This window comes from Micrasema longulum, unplaced genomic scaffold, assembly GCF_059751315.1.
Source record: "Micrasema longulum isolate JH-2025_06_02 unplaced genomic scaffold, ASM5975131v1 h1tg002094l, whole genome shotgun sequence".
NCBI classification, from domain to species: Eukaryota; Metazoa; Arthropoda; class Insecta; order Trichoptera; family Brachycentridae; genus Micrasema; species Micrasema longulum.
This window is the reverse complement of record NW_028279261.1, coordinates 66,024-86,532: the sequence shown is the minus strand read 5'-3', so window position 1 is coordinate 86,532 and position 20,509 is coordinate 66,024. Positions and strand designations below refer to the sequence as shown.

The window sequence follows — 20,509 nt, the reverse complement described above, 5'->3', positions numbered from 1 at the left end:
GCCGCGGACAGAACGAGCGTATCGTGTCGGAGCTACCCACAAGCCCGACTGACAGTGATAGTGCGCAGCAAACCAAGTGCTGCGTTAATTTAGCAAGTCTTGTAAAAAATAACTTCACAATCGACTCGTTGGGAGTAACGAGTGCCACGCGCGTTGACAGACAGATAACGCGCGCATACGCGATCATGCAAGCCACGACAAAACCTCTTCAGGATGGACATTGGGAGACTGGACTCTTGTGGAAAGACGGAGATACGTGGTTGCCCAACAATAGGCAACACGCTCTCAGCCGCCTGGAAGGAGTGGAAAGAAAATTAAGAAATAACAGAGAGCTTGCCGCCGCATATCATGAGAAAATGAACGGATACTTACAAAAGGGATATGCATCCGAGGTATGTGAAAGTGAATTAAATAACGTACCAAAGAGGTGGTACCTGCCACATTTTGCGGTCATTAATCCGAAGAAACCCGCCAAAATACGGGTAGTCTTCGACGCCGCAAGCAAGTATAGAGGCGTCTCTCTCAACGACAAGTTAATGGCCGGACCGGACCTATTATCATCGCTATTGGGAAATATGTTTCGATTCCGGGAGGGACATATAGCGCTTGCGGCGGACATAAGTGAAATGTTTTTACAAATAAAAATCGCAAAACAAGATCAACTCGCTCAACTTTATCTCTGGCGAGATAATCCGGAGTCGATGCCGAAAACCTACAAGATGACGTCAATGACTTTTGGAGCCGCGTGCTCACCAAGTTCTGCGCAGTATGTGCGAAATACAGTGGCCGAACAGAGTCAGAACGAGTTCCCGGAGGCAGCGGCGGCATGCAAATCCAAATTTTATATGGATGATTATTTGGACGCCATGGACGATGCCGGCGCTGCTGAGAAAATGGTCCGGGAGGTATCCGAAGTCCTACGCCGAGGCGGGTTTACACTGACGAACTGGGCTAGCAACAAGAGTGAAGTGCTCAGTTCGGTGCCGCCTGAAGCGCGCGCCGCGCCGGCCACGCCGATATACCTAACGGAAGCGCACGAGACGGCCGGCGCTACAAATGAATTCACAGGACGAGTCCTGGGAGTGACTTGGAGACCTGCCACAGATGAGTTTATTTATCAATTTGACGACCCACTCGGCCAGGGTAGCGACAGTTGGCCCACTAAAAGGGAGCTGTTGAGTGCAGTGATGCGAGTTTTTGACCCGGTCGGATTCCTGGGATGTCTCGTCATCCGCTCTAAGATGCTCCTACAGGATGTATGGAGGGCTCAAACCGGATGGGACGAAACGATAAGAGAAGATCATAAGACTAGATGGCAAAATTGGATCGCACAGTTAGAAAATTTAAATTGCGCCATCCCCAGATGCGCCATAGTAAGTCGGTGGAACCGCCGAGAACTACATCTATTCAGCGACGCCTCGGAAGTGGCGATCTGCGCAGTAGCTTACTACGTGGAGAACACGACCGAGGGCAAGAAGACCACCTTTATCAGCAGTAAATGCAAAGTGACGCCGTTAAAGGTGATGTCAATACCGCGCCTTGAGCTACAGGGCGCACTCATGGCGGCCAGACTGGCGGCCACCATCAGGAGAGAAACCCAGTGCGCCATAGAAAAGGTGGTGTACTGGACTGACTCCACAACGGTCCTGTGCTGGATCCGGTCGGAGCCGCGCGCCTACTCAACGTTCGTGGCCAATCGGCTAGGTGAGATAGACGAACTCACCGACGCCGCGGACTGGAAGTGGGTGCCGACAAAACTCAACCCCGCCGACATCGGTACGAGAGATGGCCGCCCGCTTGACCTGTCCCTCGAAGGAGTATGGTTCCAGGGGCCAGACTACCTCCGGCAAGGAGAAGAATCATGGCCTCGAGAAAAGAAGATGACGCCCACTCCGGACGATGCGATGCTGGAGAAGAAAGCAGAGCGAGTGGTACTGGCGATAACCACCAGCGAGGCGCTACCCGCGCCACAGCGATTCTCGTCGTGGAATCGCTTGATAAGGACAACGGCGTGGGTACTGCGCTTCGTGAAAAAAAGCCGCCGAAGAGACGGCGCCCGCGAAGTTGGCGAACTGACGGCCGGGGAGCTAGAAAATGCTGAGCTCCATTGGGTCCGTCAGTCGCAAGCGGACGCTTTCGGTGGCGATATACCTACCCTGAGACGGGGGGAGCGACTCCCTACGCGGAGCCGCCTATACGGGCTGACGCCGCACATAGACGACAAGGGTGCCATGCGAATGGGAACACGCTTGAGGAACACAGATACATCAGAAGGACTGAGGGCGCCTATAATATTGGATGGCGCCCATAGATATACCCGCCTGCTCCTGGAGGAGTACCACAGACGAGCCGGGCATCCGGGGACGGAGAGAGTGTTATGTGACGTGAGACGTAACTTCTACGTGCTCAAGTTACGAGGGACGCTGAGAAATATAAGTCACAGGTGCGCCATCTGCCGAGTTCGGCGAGGACGAGCCGGCACACCGCAAATGGGCCAGATACCGGAGGCGCGAGTGGCCAGCTACCAACGACCATTCACCCACTGTGGGTTGGACTACTTTGGCCCCCTATATGTTACGATAGGGCGACGCCGGGAGAAGCGATACGGTGTCTTATTCACCTGTATGACGACCAGAGCCATACACCTCGAGTTAGCATCATCCCTGACAAGTGACGCGGCCATCCAAGCCATCAGACGGATGACCGCTAGAAGAGGCCAACCGAGGGTGATCCATTCCGATAACGGAACAAATTTCCACGGCGCCGACAGAGAAATGCGAGAATCAATTGCTGATCTCCATAATGACGCCGCATTCCAAATAGAACTTGCAAATAAAGGCGTAGAATGGAAGTATATACCGCCATCCTCACCGCATATGGGTGGCGCGTGGGAGCGACTAGTGAGATCAGTTAAAACCTCCCTAGTCGCTATCCTCAAAGAACAATCTCCACGAGAGGAGACCCTGTTGACGGCGTTCGCCGAGGCCGAATTCTCGGTAAACAGCCGTCCCCTTAGCCATGTGGCGGTGGACCCCGCAGATGAAACCCCATTGACTCCGAACCACTTCCTAATTGGTTCGGCCGGGGCACGCACACATCTCGCCTTCTACCCCAAAGAAACGGAGAATATCTGCCTGAGAAAGCAGTGGCGGATAGCCCAGCAACTAGCCGACAAATTTTGGCGACGCTGGCTGGGCGAGTTTCTGCCTACACTAGCACAGAGGAAAAAGTGGCTCGATAGATCGGAGCCATTGAAAGTCGGCGATCTTGTAGTGATCGCCGACCCGTCATCACCCCGCAACCAGTGGACAAGAGGGAGGATCATGGAGACACGACTGGCTGCCGATGGACAGGTGCGGACCGCACGAGTTCAGACGGCGGCCGGAGAATATGCCCGACCAGCGATCCGGCTCATCCCACTACTACTAGAGGACCGTCCAGAGAAGAAGATGCCCCCGCAGCCGAACAGCGTGGCATCGGGGGGAGTGTAACGGACGGTTAAATATGTAAATGAAAATGCAATAATATAGTTAGGGCCCCCGGTATCTGTAGGCTAAATGTTGGACCCACAATAAAGGATGAATATTCCACTTTCGGGTCTGACTTTAGCGATACCGGGGTACTATAGAGCAGGAATTTGTGTTACAGGCCCTAAAAAGGGCCTGAATCTAGACGTTTGACGCGTTATTGCCCTAACATGCATATTTGTATTTGTATAAAGACTAAGGACTGCCTTAAAAAAGGCATTTGTAATTGATGTGGCGCGTGCGGCGGCTCCCAGCGAAGTGACCGGGCCGAGCGCCGGCACCTCCCTATATGCACTTTGGGGGAGGCGCGCCGGCCGGGTATAGTGGGAGCGGTATTTCCCCCCCCACTCCCGTATTGGCCTAACGCCGGTTCGGACGCAGGTAGCGGGAGCCCGCAACACGCCCTATATAATGTGTACATTTTAAAGAATAAATATTGAGTTCGCCTCGAGACATCAAGTTAGTCTGATCGTTTCATTTCGTCACCCCGCCCGACCTCCCGCTCTACTACTGGATCTACATCTTGGACTTGACCATCGCTTCACCCCAGGACTACGAACCAGTATCTTCCACCGACCTACGCAGTGACACCGGACTTGAGAGGAATTTCGAGACTACATAACTTTCGGGATTTACGACCCCGAGAGCGACGACGGCAGCGAGACACGGCCAACACCTACCCCTTGCTACAGGATTGTGGAATACAGTCCAAACTGTTACTTGTACAGTACATCGGCCTTACTTATAAACTTTTTTGCTATTGTCGTAGTTTGCAGTCAAAGCTGATTGTTATTCGCTCTTGTCCAAAAGCTTTACAGCCAATTTTTCATCTCTAGTTTACCAATCTTCCGAAATAAATAAAAAACAACTTCCAGATGCCCCGGCCGGACGTGCTGCCGCACGGGCTGAAGCCCAAGCGCAAGTGGGAGGTGGAGGGCCCGCTGAAGCGCGCCAACTGGAAGAGCATCGTGCCGCAGAAGATGTCGGAGAAGTCCTTCTGGGTGGGCGTGCGCGAGGACCGCCTGGCCTCCCCCGACATCCTGAGCGGGCTGGCGCAGAAGTTCTGCTCGCGGCCGCAGGGCAGGCCCAAACCGGCCGAGGACTCCACAGAGAAGTGAGACAATTCAAATCCCTGCATTATTATCTTATTGATTAGAGTTGTTGATAATGAAGGTACTGTTTTACATAGATTCAATTCCTGTTTTACCTTCTTAAACAGTAAAACCTCGTTTTTACCTTCCTCAATTTTACGTTTTCCCGCTTTTTGCGTCAAAATATTCAGGTCCCATTTTATTCCATACATTCTCATTCAAATATTCCCTTAATCAACTTTTTTTCGTTTTTCATAACCCCGGTTTTACGTTGAAATTTTTTTGAATTTCATTTGATCCGTCAAAAGACGCCGAGCCGCGCGCCGCCGCGTTTGCCCAAAATGGTGAATAAAATCAAGGTTAATAGGAAATGTGTAAAAATTGTTGTTTAAGTGTCTAATTTTGACATTTTACTAAATTGTGACATGCGGTTGACGCACGTTTAGGAAGAATAAAGTCTTTACATCAATAAATTACGATGCAGAAAGTTTAAAAATTTGGCAATAGAAATATTGTTTGAAGTTATAAACATGATTTGGAAAAAAGATGGTTTAATCAGTTATCATAAAAGTGTGAAACAGTTTTGTCGCGATGTAAATGACAGTTGAAATGTTGTGGTGCCATACTAAAAAAAGTAGTACCATATAAATAAAATTTCCCAATATTTAGGGAAAAAATCATTGTATGCATTTTATGCTAATTAATTTTTTTTTCGTGTTTTTAAGGTTAAGAACCTACATAAAATTATTTTAAAATGTTTTTTTTTAATTCAATAAAAAAACACATATTGTGCTATTGATTGAAAAAATACAAAATATTTTTAACCTATTCGACGCGACCAAAATATCCCCGGCTACGTTCACACGCGGCAGTCCTTTTGCCTAATCTTATTTATGACTTTAAACAATAATAACGCTCATATTTTAACATCTTGTGTTAATGAAATCATCACAAAGATTCTAAAGTACGTTTCTAAATGTAAATAAACACCTCAAACGTTACTAAAACTCGATAAATCATCGAAAATAATCTCCCATACAAGGCCATCGTCGCCATAGCTAGATTACATAAGTAGATGCGTGCATATAGTATATAATAATACGTACCGCATAACAGAGCCATGCGCGGGTACCGCAGCAGACTACACCACCGGGCGCCGTTATAGTTTTTATGGTAAACACTTGAAAAGGTCTTAGATTAAAAATAAAACACTTAAAAATACTCTATATTCTCGCCTTTTCCGTAAAATCAACAGTGCTCATTTTGTACTGATAAAACTTATTGGATTCGTTAACTATTTTTGTCATAATTTCTCTATTCAAAAAATATTCAAAAAAGTCTAGTACTACGGAATCTTCAGTTAACATTGTATTAGGATTAATACCTGATGCGAAATCATCGAATTCGTGTATTATAGGTACAAAAAGGCCTGCAATCCACGAGGCGTCATCACTTTCCTCGACAGTGATTTCAGTATCGGAATCATAGTTATCGGGTTCAACAGCTTCAGCACTAGTTTCACTCTCAGTCATTTCAAAATCTGAGTCTATTGATTCTAAATTATTCAAAATTTCATCGCTGCTAAGACCGGGACCCGACATTTTAAATTTTGGGAACTAAAAAAAACACTTAAAAAATCAATTTCTAAAAAACACGCACCATAACTTATTAAATATATTATTTAAATGTTCAGTTTTTTTACTACGCGATACTGAAAAAAACACTTATAAATAAATAAATACGAGAAGTATAAATCAAAAAAGTTTTAAACGCGATAATAGAAGTTTACTGATATATACTAAAATATCTCACTATGTTAAAGCATGTTACACTAAAAACAGGATGCACATTATTACTGTTTGCTTATTATATTTACTATCACATCACCGAATGAAATAAACTCACTAATAAAACGGAAAAGATTAATTATATGTAGTTCTTCACATACGCAAAAAAGCAAAGAATACTTCGATTGGGAGTCGTTGCAGGCCGCCGCTTATCTGAACTAAATACCCACTTACGTCACCACGTTCTCAACGGCGCGGGAAGATTTAAAACTGCTGTCGATCAAATCAAAATTAGGGTTCGTCTTAAAACTGTTGCCTGATTAGCTGGGAACCATATTTTGGATAAAAGACGCAAGATGTCAGTAGTGTGATGATTCGAGATTTTTTAGAGACAATGTTTCGACTTCTGCTAGTATGTTTTCATTCAGATATCGCGTGAGAAACTCGCGACTCACCAGTGAGTCGCCCGCGTACAGGGCAAGTACACGGTGGCTCACCGGTGAGTCGCCCGCGTGGATTGGGTTAATGAAATCATTGGTAAATACGAATAATCCCTAATTATGACTGTTTTTACAATTTTTCATTTAATTTAAAACAGGGGTTTTATCGTATTTTATTGTCCCAGAGCTGATATTCCAAACGCATTTACAGCGCGTTACAACGTGTATTTAGTACGTAAAAACGCACTATATCGCGCTTTAATTGCGTTCGGAATACCAGCCCTGGACTGGGGCCTGAAACGTAAGACTGATTACCCAACCTTCTGTAACAGATGATCAAGATACACTGCATTTACTTAAACAATGCAGTGCTTTAAGTTAAGACGAGTAGTAGACACAGACAATTCATAAGCCCTGTAAATGCCTACCTGACTGCAATATTCCTCTTACAAAAATCTTATCCATCTCTGTCGCAATGCAAAATATTTTCGTTTGCAGCTTCCGGCCGGGCACCATGAAAAAAGTGAAGAACCTCAAAGTGCTGGATGGCAAGGCAGCGCAGAACATCTCCATCCTTTTGGGCGGGGCCCTGAAACACATGTCCTACTCGTCGGTGCGAAGATGTATCATGCGCTGCGATACTCAGGTCCTGACAGCCACTGTTTTGGATCTACTAATACAGGTAAAAAAATATCGTAATGTAAAACAGTGATAATTTTATCTGTGTTCACTTCATCGGACAAGACTAAATGATGATGGCTATAGTAAACAAATAAATATTTTCTCCGTGTTACCTCTTTGTTTGCAGTACCTGCCTCCTCCTGAGCAACTGAAGCGCTTGTCCGAGCTGAAGGAGTCCTATGAGGAACTAACGGAGGCCGAGCAGTTTGGGGTCACTATTGCCGACGTCAAGCGACTTCTACCCAGACTCAGGAGTCTCTCCTTCAAACAACACTATAGAGAACTCATCAACGAGATCAAACCGGTAACATTCATTCAATTTATGTTAACTATGCAAAACCGAAATATGAATCAGTACTCTTTCGGTACGGTAAAACCTAGTTTTACATTCCTCAATCTTTTACCAGTTTTTACACCAACATTACATTTTCATACTGTTAACGAAAAGCGGACTGTAGCGAAAAAACTCATTTCATTCAGTTTTGTGAAAAGTTGGAAGTATTTGAGGTAGGGAAAGGAACACGGAAATGGACCTACTTTTGATACGATCTTCCTCAATTTTGGGCAATGCATGATGAAATTCACTATGAATTTAACGTAATTATACAGAAAGCAGCCAGCCATAGAAAAGTGAAACTGAGATAATAGCCATTTTGTGAAAATAGTGAAATTTAAAATCTACACAATAGTTGGAATGTTTTTGGCTTTAACAAACGACAAACAATGAATACAGATGTTTTTTTTATACATTACAAACAAAAATCTTATTATGTATTGGACCGGTTTAAAAGATTTTTAAAGTACCATAAGATTTTTCTACTTTTGTGGGTGTTTTCTGCAAATTGAGAAATGCCGTTTTTGTGATCAACACCTTTTCCCGAAGGTGATTAATACAGTTTTTTTGTATGAAAGCGGTCTGGCTGTTTTTATAGAACATAGAATCGACCTTACTGCACCCAATAACATCAATATCTTATTTTTCCAAAATTGTGGACTTGCTGCTTTCTACATAACTACGTTCAATTATGTAACGATTTATGATAACTTTTACAACTACGCCCAACGAATCCAAGAATAGGGAAATATCACATACTACAAATACTGATCAATTTTATTTAATGGATTTAGAATAATCAATTGTATTTTCAAAATCAATTTTCATATATAACTTTAAAAATTTTTTTTTTTTTTTAAATGTCACTAGAAAAACGGGACATGTGACATGATAGTTGTGAGGTCAAGATTCGTGACAATATTTTGAGTATGTCCAAATGTTTGCAGGATCTGATTAACTCCCTAGGAGAGGAAATCCAGCCTGTCTGCAAACATTTGGACATACTCAAAACATTGTCGATCAAACTAACTGGTATAAGAAGTATAAAAATTGAAAAATTCTTTTAAACGTTGGCTAGTAGGTGAAATAGTTCAGCCCGATGAATCTCACCCGTGAGATAAATGTTTCAGCTCTTATACTACTCAAAAGTCGACAGATGGAAGAGTTGGGGAAATGTGGATGTTTAAACATGGGCAGAATGGTGAATGTTACACAGTGTGTAAAGTGGCCACTTAAACCAGCCAATGACAGATCATAAGCCCTGTAAATGCCGAGACTTCCATATTTCCTTCTCAAAAATGTTTTCCCTCTGTTGCAACAAATTTAGATGGTAATATGCCACGAGGTAGACTGTCTTTATTTGGTTTTCTTGATCGAATAAAAAACAGTCAAGATTTTGTCATATTGTAAAATTGTATTGTATTTAAATGCGTGTTTTGTTTGTCTACGTTTAGGATATAGTGTCTGGTACAGCGGCTTGTGAAGAAATTAAGGCGAGTGGGAAGTTTGCGAAGATTCTGGAGCTAGTTCTGTTGCTTGGAAACTACATGAACACTGGTTCCAACAACGCCGGAGCCTTCGGCTTCGAAATCAGCTTCCTGACGAAGGTAATTTAATAATTCAAGCCTCGCTTGGTGCATGCGGCAGTCGGCTCCTGTTTTTGTTCTCCCATCCCAGGTGATCCTGCTTCCGAGGTACACAAACTCTTTCGCGTTTTTCAGAGTTGCTCCTGACATTGGTGCATTCATTCACTGCTCATTACACAGTCTTTACTTTGGTTTTGCTCATGTTTATTTTCATATTTAATTTATTATTCAATATATGTTCCATGGATGTCAGAGCTTCAGTGAGTTCTTCTTCACATTTAGCAATCAGGGTGATATCATTGGCAAACCTTATCATGTCTATCTTTTTTTCCGTGTGTTTTAACATCCTCTCTATGACTCATTTTTTCCCTGATTTCATCAATGGGGAACTTCAACCCTACCGGAAAATTTGATTTAAAAAAATGTTTTCTTGCCTGTGGTAAAAATTAGAGCATTAAATGGTATTACAAAGTTTCTTGAAAATGTACGAAAAAATAATAAAAACGCACTATTTTGATTGACGTCACTGGTTCATATGAACCAACCAATGATATGACAGCTGTGAAGGATATCCGGTAAGCTTACCGTAAACGGACCAATGAGAAGAACTAACAGTGAACAACCTCTGACGTCACATGCGGAGTTATTTCAGAAATACAAAACTTTAAAAAAACATAATGCTGATAATACAATTTGTAAAAAAAACAACCTTTTTTGGCTAAGTTTAATAGTCTATTAACAAATAAAAAAAAGACACCGAACTTCCTCATTGCGCACTGTATATATCCATTAATTTAATTTAACATTAACATTTGGAGAGTGAGGCTCTGGGTCTGAAAATAAATAAAAGTAAGACAAAGCTAATGATTGTAGACAGAGCTGGCAGTCTCCTAAGGACAAGACAGATGCAAGACCTTGAACTGATAGATAACTTTGTGTACCTAGGCTCGCTTATCTCCAACATCAGCAGTTGCAGACCTGAGATTGGTCGCAGGATTCAAATGGCCAAAGAAGCAATGAACCGTTTAGAGAAGATTTGGCGAGATCGTGGTATATCAATAAACACAAAAAAGTGGTTGATGGACGCCCTGGTATTCTCCGTTTTCCTATGTGTGGCTGAAACGTGGACAATGCGTGCCTACGAGAGGAATAGGATCAATGCATTCGAGATGTGGTGTCGGAGAAGGCTGCTGCGTGTGCCGTGGACAGCCGGAATGACGAACGCATCGATACTGGAAGAGCTCCATATTACAACTCGTCTATCAGTGGTGTGTTTGAGAAGGATAATGTCTTTCTTTGGACATATTGCTCGATGTGAGCCAGATCTAGAAAAGGCAATAATGTCTGGCCGAGTTGAAGGTAGGAGAAGCCGGGGTAGAATCCCATATAGATGGACTGACCAAATAAAGGTGGCTACGGGGCTAAAATTTGGTGAGTCGGTACGTCGGGCTGACGACAGACTGGAGTGGAACAGACTAATCAGAAATGTTCATGGTGATCATGGTCCTCAGCATTGAGGGACCGACTTGGAAGAAGAAGAATATCCATTAAATAATACTGGAGACAGCGAGCATCCCTGTTTTATTTGGGCTTCTTTTTTGTCATTTCCATAGGCAATTATAACAGCTTAATTTTTATTTGGCGCAGATATAATTCTCCTGTCTCTGTAGTTCACCCCTAGTTTTTTCAACATCTCACAGAGCGTTTTCCAATCTACTTTGTCAAAAGCTTTTTCTATATCCCAATAGTCTGGTCTGATAGTGTGTTTTGTTTGTACAGTTAACATCGACTAAGGACATGGAGAACAAACATACCCTTCTGCATTACTTGGTGGAGACTATCGAGCACAAGTTCCCCGAGGCTCTCAACTTCAACGAGGAAATACCACATGTTGACAAGTAAGTCACCCCGAACACAAGTCTCAACCCACGGGGCTAAAAGTCCTGTGTTGAGATGGGACGAGCAATTAGTTGACACAGACACAAAAGTATATCACCATAAATAGAACAACATTTTTCTTATCTATTTTCTTTCCTTCAGGGCTTCTCGAGTTTCCATGGACAGTCTACAGAAATCCCTCAAGAAGATGGATTCCGATATCAAAGGTCTGGAAACCGATCTTCAGAACTCCAAGACTCCGCAAGACGCTGAAGATTGCTTCTTCACGGTTATGGGTGTATCCTTTTATATAAAAAAATATAAAATCTAACCTAACCTAAAAATATATATTTTTTAAGAAGTAAATGTAAAAGTAAAAGAAGTAAGTAAAAGTATTTTTTGCTAACGTGTCACCCATATAAAAAAAGGTTATGTTGTATATATTCGCTTTGTATTAAATGTCACCTTTTTCGCGACGTTTTCCCCAGTTTTACAAATTTTTTAGTCCCTTCAAAAATGCAAAAAAAATGTTTTACCGTATATTCCCTTGACTGAGTATTGAACAGCCATTTGCCGAGGAGTCTCGAGCGCAGTGTGATGTCCTCGGGTCCATGCTTCGTAAGATGGAACAATTGTACGCCGACCTGGCCGAGTTCTACGCCTTTGACCAGGCCAAATACACGCTGGAGGACTTCTTCGGGGACATCAAGATCTTCAAGGACTCGTTCCACGTGAGTTGTTTTCCTTGCGCTGTGTCTACGGTACAATTTTTATATGAAAAAGCATCTAGAAGTTCTATCTAAGGATGTGCGGACTCTCCAGTAGATTTACCCAGTAACACTTTGTAAAAAAGTCTTTCAGACAAAAAAAAATTTTCAATATGAAAGGTGCCTCCTTAGCAGGAGCATTCGGTGACTATTAAATCAGATTTTTTTAATCCGCAAGCACAGAATTAAGAATAGTCTAGAAGGAGCGTAGAATCATATTTGAATACATCGGACTGTGTCCAAAAAAAACCCCACTTTGCCCTACTTTCGGCGCGCGCATGCGTGAAGTTGCCGCGTAATGTTGCCAGATCGTAAAAAATATAATCATAACACAAATGTAAGATAATTATAATAAAAATAAAGTGACGGGTTCCCGTGAATAGTTCTCGCCCTCCAAGCCCGAGTCTATAAAGAGCCTGGCTACTGTGTGGATGGCGAGAGTTTACATTTTGCTAAACCTCCCCCTCCCAGCCCAGATCCGTAAAGTATCGGGCTTTTAGGTAGGGGGCGAGCTCTTTAATATCCTCAGGTTTAACCAATGGTCCCCCGAGGATGAGGCTCCTTTTATGATGTAAAGCATCACATTCACTCAAAATGTGCATAGGTGTTTCCTCATCTGCACTGCAGAACCTACATCTAGAAGTTTCGGAAAGGTTCATTCTAACAAGGTGTTTGTTTAATCTGCAGGGCTCTGAAAGGGCTTTAGTACTTACAGATGATACAAGACTAATGACTTAATAATAAGTCCTGATAAATTCTTAATTATTTCAACTGTTGTGTTATTGTTACACATGTATGGCGGTACATCATATCCCTCTCTGTTTGCAGGCCGCCCACCAGGAGAACGTGCTGGTGCGAGAGACGGAGGAGCGCGCGCGCAGGGCGCGGGAGGCGCGCGCCGCCGCGGAGCGCGAGCGCGGGGAGCGCGCGCACCGCCACAAGCAGCTCGTCAACATGGACACCCAGCAGGAGGGCGTCATGGACAGGTCGGTAGTGATAGCGAGCCGGTCCGTTTGTCTTGCTACATTTGGCAAGCCACGCCTCTGCACCTTTGCTTTGATTTTTTGTGGGATTATCGAAATAATCAAATAATAATAAAAATAATGTTTATAGATATGCATATTCTCGCATTTGCAGTGTGGCAATCAAGCAATGTTTGAATAATGTTTCGAAAATCATCTATCTGCAAATTCAAATTACAGTAAAACCCCCGTTTTACGTTTTTCAAAGGAGCAACAAAAAAATGAAGGAATGAAAAATGTATGGAAAAAATAGGAATTGCATAAAAATAAAATTAATTTGCCACACTTTAGTGTACATATACTTCCAGAAAAGTTATAAAATCGGTGATACTTGGGGATTGATAATATTTTCAATGATTTCCCTGAAAGCATTTTGTATTTTTTCAAACAATATTATGTGATCTGTTTTTTTATTTGATTTAAAAATAGCATGAAAATATTTTTTTAAATTTGGATATAAAATTTTAAGTATAATATTTTTTCCCCTAAATGTTGGGAAATTTATTTATACGGTATTCATTTTTTTTTATGGCATCACTAAAAACAGCTGTCATATAGATCGCTGCGAAATTGTTTCACACTTTTATGACAACTTTTTAAACCATCTTTTTTATACTTATATTGTTACATTTTAAACATTGCAATTTTTTTAATATTAAAACTGTGTTGTTTCTAAACGTTTGTCAACTGCGTATCATGATTTGTATAAGTCAATGTGAAGTTTTTGTTTAAATGAAAACTAAAACTAATCCTAAAGGAAGGCACTTAAACAAAAATGACAATTACACTGCACCTGCTTTGAATTTAGGTTAAGACAATAATTTATCCTTCATTAGTTGTTTACCCGTTTTTATTCTACATTCGCGTGGCATATGCGGTGGCGCGCGGACCGCGGCACCATTATTACAATGCAATTTTGTCTTTTTTGACACATCTAATGAGTTCCGAAAAATTTTAAACGTAAAACCGGGGTGATGAAAATGTGAAAAACGTTAATTGGGGGGAACATTAGTATGAGAATGTATGAAGAAAAATGTGTCCTCAACATTTTGGTGCAAAAAATGAGGTTTTACTGTAATTTATTTTACCACAAATAACAAAATATTGATGGCGTTATTGGGATGAAATATCAAACCAGGAACCCTTGAGTAATGATTCGGTATTATACTCTCTGATAGCAAGAGTATTTGCCTCTTAAACATAGTTTCTGAAGTTCTTTTTGAAAGCTGCCATTTTCCATTACGTATTTGAAATTCCCAGGTATTTGAAATTTCCATATCATAACGATATGCATTGGAAATTTGTTAATCCAATAATTCTTCATTTACAGTTTGATGGAGGCACTTACCAGCGGGTCTGCATTCAGTAGAGAGAGGCAGAGGAAAAAGGGGCCCAGAGTAGCAGGAGGTTTGTTAATTCTTATCAATTTCACACCTTTTCAATGACTCCATATACAAAACTCAAGTTCACAATCATTTCATTTGTAGCCTGACCAATTCATTCATTTTGGAAAACATCATTTTGCACTAATTTAGTCAAAAAAATTTGTTTCCAAACTCAAACTACGAATTGTATCCAGGAAGTAAATTCCATTTATATTTCTTGAAAACTGTTATCACATCGCTGCGATATTATTTTTGCATTCTCGAATAAGGAGTTTAATGAAAGAATCTGATTGGGACATACCAAAAATTGGCAACCTCTAATTTTGCTGTCAACCGTTGCTACTATGCCCTTCAAAAACAATCAGGTCCAAACTAGTACGAAAAAATACTAAAATTATTCAATTAAACCAATCCTGACATATGCCTTTGAAACTTGGGTTATGACAAAGAGTATCGAGGGAACCATTGCAGCTTTCGGAAGAATAATCCTCAAAGTTTTTTTTTTATTTATTTAACTTTTTGTACATAATGTTATTTGTACATTGGCGGGCTTATTGCCAAATGACAATTTCTTTCAACCGACCAATAAAATAATAGTTTTATTTTTATAATTAAAGTTACAAAACATATTCAATAGAAAATAAAGATTAAAAAGCTAAAGATATATAAAAATAGAAATGAACGTATTTGTTTATAAATTACCTTAAATCGAAACTATTACTCAATGGGAAGAAAGGAAAAAAGAAGAAAGAGGAAAGGAGGAGAGATTAAGGAAGAAAAAGGAGAAGAGATTAAGGAAGAGAAAGGAGATGTTTCTTCAGACGTGATTTAAACAGATAATGTAGTAACATCTTTGATGGTGGATGGGAGATGATTTCACAGTCGAGCCGCATGGATACCATATGAGTTAGAGAAGAAAGAGGAATTGTGGATGGGTATTAAGAGAGTGCCTTGAGAATTAGAACGAAGAGGTAAACCACGGACTGATACACGTTGAAATTTTTCACGTAGGTATATAGGAGCGTTAAGACTATGAAGTACATTAAAAAGAAGTGAGAGGGAGTGATAGTCTCTCCGCTGTGTCTAATTTTGAGCCATTTCAGTTGCCTACGTTAGTTATCTATGGCCCTGTGAGAGAAAACAACCATTGGCGTCGTCGGCACAATAGAGAGCCATACGATATCTACCGAGCGCCCGATGTGATAAACGCCCGAGGTGGGCTGGGCCATATAAATAGAATGGACGACGAAAACCCCGTAAAACGCCAACTCTCTCTGTGCCACAAGGGCAGCAGACCGGCAAGAGTGGAGGAGACTCCTGGGTTCAGCCAAGGCCCGCCCAGGGCTGTCGAGCTTATGACGACGATGAATATTTTGAAAGTGAAATAATCAACAGTTTTTTCACAAATAAAGATCGAATTTAGCAAAAAATATTAGGAAATTCACCTAATAGATTCTGGCACATATTTTTCTTTTTAGTTATTTCACTTTAATATTCCTTTTGATGAATGTATGAAAATTTCTGTTTTCTTGCAAACCCTAGAGAAAATGGATGATACGAATCCCGTATTGCACATCATAGTGGAATTCCCACCCCATGGTATGCTCATACATCACATTTAAATTTTATTTATGCTCACAATGTTATTTAGTGTATAAAATTTATGTTTTTTATAACCTCACTTTACCTCGACTTGATTTCATTAAAAATGGTCGCCAAAATTGAAATATTTGGGGTAAATAAAAACGCTAGTAAATGTAGATATATATATTTTTAAATACTATATTATTTGAGGCATTTTTATTGATATTATTATTTAAATCATTAACTATGTAGTTTTATAAAAAAAACTAAACATATTTATATTTATTTATGCTTTATTAAGTTATAATATTATTTTTTTTTTATCAAAATTTCTCAATAACTAATTTTTTCAAATAAATTTGAAATATTTAGATTTTTTCTATTTCCTTTATTTGTTCAGGTAACTCATTGTACAGCTTCAATCCCTTGTACAATGAGTTTTGAGATTCTGTTTTTCTTCTCATTGGTAATCTTATCTTTTTTTTACCCCTTGTTTCACATGTATGACATTGTTGGTTAAATTTTATTATTGTTTTTATTTTATTCATCCCCTAATTATTTTCTGTACAAAAATTGCTACATTATATTTAATTTGCTGCTTTACTGTGAGCGAGCCAATTTCTTTGTGCATTATTTCTACATTAGAATAGATATTTCTTTTGAGTATAATCCTCATCGCCTTATTTCGAAGAATTTGTATATTTTTAATTTCTCCTTCATTACGTAAAAAAATAATGGAAGAACAGTAATTTATGTGTGGACATATTATTGTTTTATATATAAGAATACTACTTTTTATATCTGTTACATTTCGTAATCTTCCCATAAATGAAATTTTTTTTGAATTTTTTTTTGTTACATATTGAGAATGTGTTTTGAAATTCAAATATCTATCCAAGTAGACCTATATTATCAAATTTAAATTGGTACTAACGAATCTAATAAATGTCAATGCACTATAATTTTACCGTGCCGTTTAGATTAAGATGACATGTAAGAAATAGGCTATTCTCCATCGAATATCACGTGGCCGGTTTGTTTATTTGAAAATTCTTGTAATAATGAACGGACATAAAATATAGCTTGATTAAAATGACAGCTGCCAAATTAATGTCACTTCTTCTTCTTCTCTGGTCTCAATCCTGGGATTGGCTGGCAGCAATTACATTCATTCTTCTCCTCCATTCCTCCCTGTCTTGTGCGGCTCTTTTAAAGTCAGCATATGATGAGCAGCGCACGTCCTCTAATAGGTCCTCCGGGTACTCTCGGCGTGGGCGTCCCCTAGAATTTGTCCCCTCGGTCATCCCCTCTAATATGACATGCAGGAGGCCTTCTTGACGTATTACATGGCCGATCCATCTCGCTCGCCTTTCGGACAAGGTCCTGAGCAGGTGCCTTCCTTAATAAGATAGTCCCATTGAAATTTGCCTTCTGTGTCACATGTGCGTCTTTTAACTTGTATTTTTTTATTCTTTCAGCGGAGAGACGGGCTCAGTTGAGTCGGAGTCGATCCAGATCTGGTATGGTCGGAGGATTATCTACCAGAGAATTATCTAAGTAAGTATTTTATACATAATATTATGTACATTCTATGTCTGCTCCCGAATATACATTAGATAATTATTTTTAGAAGAGTCATTTTATTATTTATTTATTTATTAATTACATTATACATACATTTGTTAAGGACAAAGACACAGTTTATAGCGACACAATCAGGAACGACCCATGTCTGTGAACTTGCTCCGACTCGCTAGAGAATCCGTGTTGAGTCGGGACACTTGTAATGCATTCATAACCATACATTCACACACATATATACATATATGTTCGCACATACATATTTATATTATATTTTATACATACATATACATATATATTAAGTTTAAGTTTATACACATCATTGATACTTTATACATTATTACATTTTACATTTATAAATACATATTAATCATTTACCAGTTAGTCCACATTTGATCGCAGAAATCCATTCCCGTTCGAGCAAACCAGTTACTCAAACCAGATTTAAATTTCGAGAATGACTCAGATTCCTTTGTTACCTGATCTAGTAAATTAAAAATTCTTGGACCTACCACAGAGAAATGTCTCTTGGCCAAAGTTGTTTTACTTTTTGGTACGTAGTAATTTACTTTAGAGGAATATCTTGTTATTATTTCCTGTTGTGTTCTTTGTTTACTACTTGTGGTCCAAAAGTTGATCAGACATGACTTATAATAGATTTGTCTAATTGAAAGAACTTTGGCCTCTTTAAACAATAAATCCGATGAAAAGGTAGGAGGATATTTATATATTATTTTTAGTATGGTTTTTTGGGTTATCATGAGCGGTCTGTAGATTGTCTGAACACAACCACCCCATCCTATTATGCCATATGTTGCCACTGATTGAAATAGTGTGAAATACACCGAACGAAGAGTGCTGAGGTCATTGATACACTTCTGATCATTTGGTTACAAGAGGAGATCCCAGCAGAATTTTCGTAGGAGTTTTTCCTGTAATTTGAATTATTTAATAACAAAAACACGTACGACTTTTGCTTAGAGTAATTTATCTTTTGTGACCCCAAGAGTGATCAATGTCTTGGATGAATTTCGGGCAGGAAAGGTATTTCTACCCGTTCAGTGGATTGATGCTTAGCAGCGGGAAGGGTAGAAATGCCTTTGGCAAAAAAAGAAGGAATTATCCAATGTTTTTATATGAATATTATATACCAATCTCTTTGTTAAGGTCTTAACTACATGTACATAATGAGGAATTCCAGCCCAACCCGGAATTAAATTTTAAAAATGTTTTCGTGTACATGTGAATATTAAAATTTTTGGAGTAGGATGAAATATCTCAAAAACGCATGCAAAAATAAATAAAAAATGTTAAAAATAGTATTTATTTTAAAATCGTAAATAATGTTGTCACTCCTTATATCTACGTGTAGTATTTCCGGTTTCCGCTTTAAAGCCCCCGCACCTTGTAAGGAACGTTTTGACCATAGAAAAAAAAGAGTATACCGTATAGAAATAGAGAGTATATAGAGTATAGAAATACTTTGTTGGCACCTTGTAAGGAACGTTTTGACCATAGAAAAAAAAGAGTATACAGTATAGAAATAGAGAGTATATAGAGTATAGAAATACTTTGTTGACATTTCAACCAGAGATTATGTCAACTTTCTAGGTTTTTCTAAATCGAAACATTCATAAAAAAAACCATAACATAGAAATGAGCGAATCAACTAAATGAAGTAATCAAAGCAATATTTCATAGATTCTTGTCAGTTTTGTTATTGGCTGGAGAAATACAACTTACCGCGGTCAGTGAAAGTAAGAACGCCAACCGTTTCATGACGTCACTACTGAAAAGTGACACACTGATTACAGTCATTTGGCGCGGTATTTGATAAATGGAACTTTAAAAAATCATATCTTTGTAAATAACGCACAAAAAAAATGCCCTCTCAAGAAAACCGGTCATCTTTGAATCAAAGAAATCGAGCCAATTTTAGATGCCTTGGACTGAAGTGAAGCGTATTCCGGTAAGTGCATTCTGCATCGACCGAAACAAATAGAAGTCAGAAGGTGCCGAGTCTGGACTATCTGACGAGGGGAGCAGAATTTGCCATCCGCTATTTTCCAAATAGTTTTTTACGGGTTGAGCAACATGTGGCCGAGCATTGTCATGCCGGAAAATCAATGCCCCGTGTCTGGTCTCCCATTCTGGCCGTTTTTCCTTCAATGCTCTCTTTAAACTAATGAGTTGTTGTCGCTACAGCTCTCCAGCAATGGTTTCACCCGGTTTTAGAAGCTCATAATACACAACTCCCTTCTGGTCTTCATCTTCAAACCTTTTCGGCTGTCCAGGTCGCTCTTTGTCTGTTTGAAGCAGCAAGCAATATTATCATTTAATTCTGTAGAAGTTTTTCACCATTATATATTATGTGTCTTAGATAGAGAGGAAAACTTTAAATCAAGCTGCATACTTAACTTTGCTTTTATTTTCTCTAGTTTGTCTGATTAATGATCTGGACAATCGATATAATATATGATTTGGTTATAATGTATTTCTCGTCCCATGTCTTTTTCCGAGTATACATTCCGTGTCTATTCCCGAATATACATTCTATGTCTGCTCCCGAATATACATTCCACGTTTGCTCCAGAATATACTAACTTCTTTCCATGTCTGTTCCCAAATATACTACTTTCCATGTCTGTTCCCAAATATACTACTCTCCATGTCTGTTCCCAAATATGCTTCTTTCCATATCTGTTCCCAAATATACTACATTCCATTTCTGCTCCCGAATATATTACATTTGGATGCTCAATTTCAAAAAATGCTTAAGTTCATTTTTATAGTTCTGAATTTTATTTATATATTTAAGTGTTTATTTTGTTCCGGAAATGTTAAAT

General features: G+C 39.8%; 1 protein-coding gene across 5 annotated transcripts in view; it reads left to right on the top strand.

Annotated features, from left to right (window-relative positions):
* Positions 1–20,509, top strand: part of LOC148273049 (protein diaphanous-like) — a 93,715-nt gene that overhangs the window by 66,463 nt on the left and 6,743 nt on the right. For all 5 annotated transcript variants that reach the window (XM_088239211.1, XM_088239213.1, XM_088239212.1 and 2 more), the window contains exons 16-25: positions 4,403–4,641; positions 7,344–7,527; positions 7,654–7,830; positions 9,315–9,467; positions 11,226–11,344; positions 11,487–11,622; positions 11,891–12,055; positions 12,920–13,077; positions 14,444–14,520; positions 17,561–17,639. In XM_088239211.1, the coding sequence (XP_088095337.1) occupies positions 4,403–4,641; positions 7,344–7,527; positions 7,654–7,830; positions 9,315–9,467; positions 11,226–11,344; positions 11,487–11,622; positions 11,891–12,055; positions 12,920–13,077; positions 14,444–14,520; positions 17,561–17,639 (1,487 nt within the window). The remainder of the gene's footprint in view (positions 1–4,402; positions 4,642–7,343; positions 7,528–7,653; positions 7,831–9,314; positions 9,468–11,225; positions 11,345–11,486; positions 11,623–11,890; positions 12,056–12,919; positions 13,078–14,443; positions 14,521–17,560; positions 17,640–20,509) is intronic.